Source organism: Musa acuminata, chromosome BXJ1-8 (assembly GCF_036884655.1).
Source record: "Musa acuminata AAA Group cultivar baxijiao chromosome BXJ1-8, Cavendish_Baxijiao_AAA, whole genome shotgun sequence".
In the NCBI taxonomy this organism is placed as follows: Eukaryota; Viridiplantae; Streptophyta; class Magnoliopsida; order Zingiberales; family Musaceae; genus Musa; species Musa acuminata.
The window spans coordinates 48,085,443-48,092,931 of record NC_088334.1 but is presented as its reverse complement, the minus strand read 5'-3'; the positions used below and the strand labels follow the sequence as shown (position 1 = coordinate 48,092,931).

The 7,489-nt window shown below is 39.6% G+C and overlaps 1 protein-coding gene and 1 long non-coding RNA gene across 3 annotated transcripts; one reads left to right on the top strand and one right to left on the bottom strand.

Moving 5' to 3' along the window:
• Nucleotides 1-420: 420 nt before the first annotated feature.
• On the bottom strand, nucleotides 421-2,547 carry LOC135588398 (uncharacterized). Its single transcript, XR_010476247.1, has 3 exons — nucleotides 1,972-2,547; nucleotides 1,788-1,840; nucleotides 421-1,699 (listed from the first exon to the last, which is right to left on the bottom strand). It is a non-coding gene; the product is annotated as an uncharacterized LOC135588398 (long non-coding RNA).
• Nucleotides 2,548-6,308, top strand: LOC135580962 (GATA transcription factor 20-like). 2 transcript variants are annotated; one of them, XM_065080514.1, is made up of 5 exons: nucleotides 2,548-2,841; nucleotides 3,924-4,283; nucleotides 4,359-4,418; nucleotides 5,220-5,381; nucleotides 6,016-6,308. In XM_065080514.1, exons 1-5 carry the CDS (start codon nucleotides 2,695-2,697, stop codon nucleotides 6,112-6,114), a joined length of 828 nt encoding a protein of 275 aa, XP_064936586.1. In that variant the 5' UTR covers nucleotides 2,548-2,694; the 3' UTR covers nucleotides 6,115-6,308. The 2 variants fall into 2 exon arrangements, with proteins under 2 accessions (XP_064936586.1, XP_064936585.1); XM_065080513.1 differs by having other exon boundaries at nucleotides 3,924-4,418.
• The last annotated feature ends 1,181 nt before the right edge of the window (nucleotides 6,309-7,489 follow it).

Genomic DNA, 7,489 nt, shown 5'->3' with positions numbered 1-7,489 from the left:
CAATCTCCAATGGATGGATGGATCACATCGGAATTCATAATCGAGTCAAATGTCACTGTTGATTCTTTGTACTTTGGGAGATTAATCTTTCATATAAATATACTCCATAAAGTTGCATGCGATTGTTTTCTTCTCCATTCAGGGATAAGTTTTTCTCGTCTTCTTTCACATCAGAGTTGGTCATATCTAACCCCTCTGACATAAATTAATTCGCTGCCAAGTTAGTCACGATAAGATCACCTTAATCTTCTCATAAACAGATTCATAAAAATCCAAATTCATCACGATAAGAAGAATAGCCCCAGTCGAAGGTGGTGAGATTGTACCTGATGTGGCCGAGGGCACCGAGTCCCAACCTTCCCAAAGTCCCTCCACACCGGTGGGGGCTTCAAGCCGTGATACATTGAATGCTTCAGCAATAATGCAGCAAAGGTCCATCAGATTGCTTGATGTTGGGAAAAAAATTCCACACAAGGAGATAAAAAACAAGAGTTGCTATGGACCCACCCATACAGCTAGCTGTTTTCTAGCCATGGAGAAGGTGACCCAAAGCTCTTCAATCATTGTTAGGGTGGTGGGGGCACAGAACAGCCGAGCTCTCCTCAGCAGCTGTGCCCATCGATGCTCTCAGAGAACACCAACAGAGCCGTCACTGGTTTCGTCCAAGATAGTGATGGAGTAGACTCATGGACTATATGAATATATATATATATACATACATAAATATGGTGAAGAGGCATGTTTGAATTACACCTGTGACAGAAACAGAGAGAGACATGGACAAATTATTATGCTGTTGTATCTTTGTGACTGGGCCAGGGAGTCCACCAAAAACCAACAAAGCCTTCTAATTAAGTGACTCAGGCAACATGAACTTGGTGCTCCTTTTCCTTAATGCCTACAGTTAGACCTCCTCCATCATCACTTGTACTGCATATTTAAACATCTCTCATCATCCTTCTCGACAACATGATTGATCCCTTTGGAAAAGTTTTGTTTTCACATATAACCACAGATATAATGCGCAACCACATGATCTTCGAGGAGGAAGAAAAAGTAATGGCAGGGAAAACTTGCGCAGAGAGCAGCTGTGGCATCATTCATTCATTCAATTCATGTGCTCTCATTACGACCCACACCTTCCAACCATCTTAAAGTGGCTTGCTTGCCCTCGTCGATTCCGGCTGCTGTCCTCCTTTCTTTTCCCTGACCTTCGCACTCCTCCTTTTCCATCTCACCAACCCTTCCTTCCTTCCAATCTCCAGCTTCTATTTTCAACTGGTTTTTTCGCAGTAGGCTTACTGTAACTCATCCACCATTTTAGTTGGTTGGGGGACTGGACTGCATGAGGCCATCGGCCTCACTCGATCAAGTTGGCAAAAGAATCTGAATCTTTTGGATCAGAGAATATGCCTGGCTTTACATATTATGTTCTGCTTTCTGGTGTCGCAAATCTGTTGGCTTGGAACTTTCCATGCCCAAGCTCTTCTTTCAGCCATTATATTTATTGGCTTAGCCATCAGTTCTTTTCTGTGGCTATTATTTTAGTTTAGTTTATCATCGTATAACATTTTGGATAGTGTTTAAAATCTAATGCGAGCTCAGATAAGATAATTATGCTGATTCTAGCATAAACAATCCACACGGAGATTACCTGGATTGTGCCATAAATGATCCTTCAGCAGCTATCTTATCCTTCCTGCAAAAGAAAAAAGAGATCCGGTGATCATGAGATATGACCAGTGTTCACTAGCGACAACTTGCATCTAATTCTATAGTGAAATCACCTCTTTCCTGGCAAGTTGGTTTGAGAGCTTCCATGTTTGGCCTTCCTCCTCATCTGACAGAAGAAAGAAAAAGAATAAAAATAAAAAGGGTTATGATGTATGTATACTGATCAACAACAGGAACATGCACTTGTTTAGTCGAATATCAAGAGTAAATGAAAGCATTAAACTTGATATGCATCACCATCTCTGGGTTTCTGTCCTCGCTCCATGATTGAACCCTACACCAACCATCAACACCTCATCACAGTTGCAGGCTGTACAGGTAGAAAAAACTAGGAGAGAAGGTAGTGCTCGAGCCACTTCTGGTGCATCAAACTCTGATGTAACAGCTGCAAATGTCAACACAACATTCAGTAGACCTTCTTGTCTTATTTCCGGAACTTGAAGAAAAGCATCGAATCACATCTGTGAGGAATAAAGTCATCACCCATCTTCATGTCGGCATCCTTTTGCTGGGAATAATACTGTTTTCTAATTTTTGCACTCCAAACACGTCTGATTGAATCAAAGAAGGGAAGAATGATTCAGTGCTCTCACATGTGTCAGTGTGCCCAAATATTCCTGTCATTTACCACTCTGCTCATCTCCATTATTGACAAAGCAAAGCTAGTGGACACTTTTCTTCTGTTCCTTTCTCACTCTCATGCTAAAAGACAAGAATATACGTAATTTCTTTGGCCTAGTGAATTGGCTCTCTCCGTCGTTTAGCTTCTAAGCTCGTCTCTATATATCAGGCACTTCCCCTCACCTTTTCTTGTTTGTTTCTGCTCTCCCTCCTCCTCCTTCTTCTTCTTCTGCTTCGTCTTCCCAACTCTCTTCACTCTTTTTCCGCTGCTGCAACCATAAAAAAGAAAAAAGGAATCGCTGCTCCTGTTACAGAGAAATATAGCATAAGTAGGAGGAGATGTACGCTGAGGCTGGGCTTCACCTGCCGGTCTTCTCACAGGGCTTCTTCCAAGACCACCATGGCCACTACTCCCACCTGCCATTCTCCCAAGAGGACTTCCTCTCCCGCTTCCATGTCTGCTTCCCGGATGGTGCGCCGAGCATGGTAATTCTGCACCCTGGTTAAATCTTTACCCCCTGTTGATTTGCTCCCCTCAAAGGAATTATCAAGCTGTGAAGGGATTAAGATCAAAGTGTGATCGATACATGGACATGGATGATGTGGTGAAAAAGGACGTCAGGAAGTAACTGCTGATGAAAACTGCAAGCCCGGACTTAGCATGATTCATTGGGACACAGCTGCTAACTCACTTTCCATTTAACAGACATGAACAGGCAAACCTTTGTAGCTAATTGGCATCTTAAAAAGATCAGAAATTATTGCTATCTTTTTTAGTTTTGGATGAGTTATTTCAAAGAAAAATGAAGAGATTAAAAGACTAACAAGTTTATGTCATTGTGGGTGACATTCCTAGAAGACTCACTACCTCCTAATTGGAGAAATATCAATTTACTATGATTTTATTTGATTTCAACCATTTTTCCCAGAAAAAAAAAGAGCTGACTGTTCTGATTAATTCCCGTGGATGATCTCATCATGTGAATTGATGGACCTTTAAAGCATTTGATCAAAGAGGCTTGATGAGGAAAGGATATGAACAATGATGGAGTTGAACGCAATCAATAGATGACAATTGAATTCAACACCTACATACCATTCTTTTGTTGATATTCTTTGCCTAGTGTCCAAGCCCACTAATTGCAATAGAAAACAAGAACCGCTTTTTTCCCCTTCTGCTGGTATGCTATGCCAAGAACTTTGAAGTCTGTTACTGCAAATAGTGAGTACTTGTCATCTAATCCCTTAAGAGACACCTATGTGTTAGCCAATTTTGATCTCAACAATCTCAGGAAATATAGTATGTCTAATTATCATTGGTTTTGATCACTAGTAAATATGTATATCCTGCATGAAAGAGTGCTTATAAACTTGAAGCAGTTGAAATCAGCATGAGCATTAAAACGATGACAAGATCCATATGAAAATTGATAATTCCAATGCATTGTACAATTTCTCTTTGAAAATACCTGTCGAAAAGTGCAGCAGAAAGCTACTTATATGTGTAAAACGAGCATGTATTTCATTGAGGTTAGCATATCTTTATTCTAACTTGGTTTCTGTTGTAGGGCAACATGGCACAAGCTCCTACTGTATCAGAATATGATATGGGAGGAGAAGGAGATCTATTCAAAGCTCCAGAACCCATCTTAGAAGGGCCAGCATTGGATCCTATGGCAGCTGCCATGTCCATTATAACAGGTGGAGCTGATATCATCGCAGAAACAATTAAAGTTGCAGATGTAGAGGCAATACAAAATGATCAACTGAATGACATATATTATGAGTGCAAGAAGGACCTCCTGGAGAAGTCAGAGATTGCAGATTCAGTTTCTGAACTCTTAGATGTAAAGATTCCTGCGGTCCAAATGGATGGAGTCCCAATTTTGGAAAAACTAAGCTATGCAGAAAGAGCAATGCAGAAAAGTGTGAGTTCTGGGTGTTTAAATTCAGTGGAGTGGGTCCCAAGTTGCACTATGAGACCAGACTTGCTTAATTTTCAGGAATTGGATTTTGAAGCTGCACTAGGACTGAGGAGAGCATATAGTGAGGCAGACATTCAGGTTTTAATGAACTTTTAGCTTCTTTGTTGCTTTCCTTTCTATTCTGCAATTTGTCATTTTGATATTAGTAAAATTACGACTAAGACAGTAAACAACCTTAAACTACTTTCTATCAAAACTTCATAAGTCACTCATAGCATTCGGACAGTGTTCATGTTATACAATACCATCCAAGTATTTTCAGATTGACTCGTAAAGGCATGTCTTATGAAAGAAGAAATTTGTCAAGGAAACTATAATAGCAGATTGCTAAGTGTGAGTTTGAGTTTTGCCATAATATTGGAATAAAAGCCTATGCCGAAGCCATACGTGCCAGAAATGAAGGTGCTTAGTTTCTATCAACTTTAAATTTACCAGCTTCTCTTTTCCTAAGTAATCTTTACTTGAACTTTCATTACTGTTGCTTGTCTCCCTTGAAGTAGAAGGTACCAACATGATCTTAGTCCGTATAGAGTGTGTCATGCTGAAAAAGGTTGCATCATTCCTTTCTTTTTTCTTGGTCATATGGGCTCACAAATGAACACCGAAAAATTAAGCAATATCAACTAGTGTTTGTGATAAATGACCATCACAAACATAGATTTAAGAAATATGAACCTAGAGTAACCTTATTTCAAACGTTATTGTAAGAGTTTGCGGAACCACAAACAGAATATCAAAGAATCAGAACTTCCATACCTTTTCAGAACTTCTCTGAGAATACTGTGGGTCCATCAAGGCACATCACTTGTGTGCAAGCTTCCACTGCACCTGTATTTCCACAGGATGAACAAGATCAATGATTTGGAGTTTTTGTGGCAGAATCTTGGCAATAAAAACACAAGCACTGGAAATGCAACGGCCATAACTTCCTCTGTCAAGCAGCTCCCAAGCATCAGTGATCTTAAGACGGAACAGCGGAAGCAAAAGCTTTCCAGGTACAGGGAGAAGAAGAGTAAGAGAAACTTTGGAAGAAAGATCAAGGTATGCACTTGAGTTTTTATTTATTTATCCTTTTTTTTTCATAAGTAAAACATTAAGAACAATAACAGTGAATTACTCGTACTTACAAAATAGCAAGTGATAATCTGTTTCCTTCCCATCAGACATTCTGGATGTTGGCAAAGCACTACACTCTACAAAAGGTGAAAAGAGACTGGAACTTCAGTATACAAATCTCAACTGACAATGAACTATAGGTTTTTTGTCATAATCAGTATAAAGCATGGGAAACGTAGCCTCTGAAAAACCTAAATACAAACATTAGCAATAAAGTCCTCTAGTTCTGCTGCACCTGTTGTAGTGAACTATATTATTAATCATCCACACAATTGAGTCATTGTTGTGGCTCAGAGAACTGCCCAGAAATGACCCTTCTAATTTTCACCAAGCTTCAAATTCTTCTCATCTCTGAAGACTTTTGGGTAGATCCACTAGAAAAAGTAGTTTTCTTTACATCATTGAGTAGTAATATGCTACATATAGACTACAGTGTTACCTCAAGAAATGGAATGCCAAGAACATGATGAATGCATAAGACGCTCCTCTATCTACATTTTACAGCTTTCAAACAAAACTACAAGTTAAAGGAAGTGATTACATTTTGGTGTGCGTGCAGTATGCTTGCAGGAAAGCTCTTGCAGAGAGTCAGCCCAGAGTACGGGGAAGGTTTGCAAAGACTGAAGAACCAAACATGTCCATCCAAATCTTGAACTAGGCCAGAAGTTGAAGCTGGCAGAAGCTTAGAGAGCTCTTCGTCTAAAGAGAATCATGAGAACACACGCCACCAAACAGACATGATCATTAACAATATATTGATGTAATAACCTCCTCTCTCAAAGATAGAAAAGAAGCTGTAGTTCTGTGCAGTAGTTTGAATAAGAGGAAATCGTTGTCCTGCTTGCTTTCTTATGCATTCAATTCCCTGATACATAAATGGCACATCAAACTCTATATTACCTGTGTGCATTAAGCATCCCATTTGAGTGTTCTACTTTAGTCTGACCTATTTCGTTCTTTGTTGCATGGGTTCCAGTGACCAGTTCAGAGGTCCCAATGGTCCTGTTCAAGCATTGTGTTTCCCAGCCACCAAGAAGGATTCTGATAACTTGTCCTGCATCACATGCACATGCACACACATGACTGAACCATCAGTGTTCCTCTTTTTATTTCTAATTGAAGTTAGAAAATACTAAACATATCAATAAACAAATTTAAGAGTGGGGGAGAATGTCTAAACGAAGAGCAATTATGAGAGAACTAGAATGTTGTCCACCAGAAATCTTGCTTCTAGCACCAACAGATCAGTTACATGCACAGTGCTCCAAACAACAAGTTGTGGGCACTTCATCAGGAGACGATCCTTGATGATATTGACTAGATGATACCAGCTGATACAATCGCAGACTTCCACTATCCAATCTGCGGACAAGAAAGCTGACCCACTATAAATTATCAACCTTGGGACAATCCAATTGGGATAGACAACATTAAAACACAGTCCGTCCACATCCCAGCAAGTTCAAGCAGCTAATAATCACTCAAATAAAAAAAACAAAACCAATTACCAATAAAAGAGGAAATGAAGTTGGGATTAGAACAAAATGGATCAAGAATAGAGGCATCCTAAAATCACAGAGGGGTAACGAGGGTTTTCCTCCCCAATATTTGTACACAGCCATTATTACCAAATTGCTTGCTAAGACATCATCATCATTGTCACGACTCGCGCTTGATAGGCTAACTGGCCTATCAACTTCGTTTGACCTAAACGACTGGTCAAAATACTTAAGTTGAAGTTGATAGTAGTACACTCATCAGACTCTTATAAGTAATTTTTAGTTTTGCCCACTTCCAATGTGAGACTAATCAGAATGTTACAATCAAGGCTCAACATAGACCAGATCAAACCCTAGTATAGTTAGTGCATATGAGGCATAGCCCAGTTGATAGTTGTACATACATCAGGCCTTTATAAGTCAATATTAGTATAACCCACTCAATGGTTTAACATCCTCGTCAAAGCCCAGTATAGCCCAGATTAAACCCTACCATGGTGCATGATGGTAGTATTAATTGGCTCATCAATTTCG

Excerpts from the sequence above, each read along its gene's own strand:
- LOC135580962 (XM_065080513.1), top strand. The coding sequence starts at position 2,695 with ATGTACGCTGAGGCTGGGCTTCACCTGCCGGTCTTCTCACAGGGCTTC. Across the intron at positions 4,419-5,219 it reads ATAGTGAGGCAGACATTCAG|AATCTTGGCAATAAAAACAC; the intron begins GTTTTAATGAAC and ends TTTTTGTGGCAG. Across the intron at positions 5,382-6,015 it reads ACTTTGGAAGAAAGATCAAG|TATGCTTGCAGGAAAGCTCT; the intron begins GTATGCACTTGA and ends GTGTGCGTGCAG.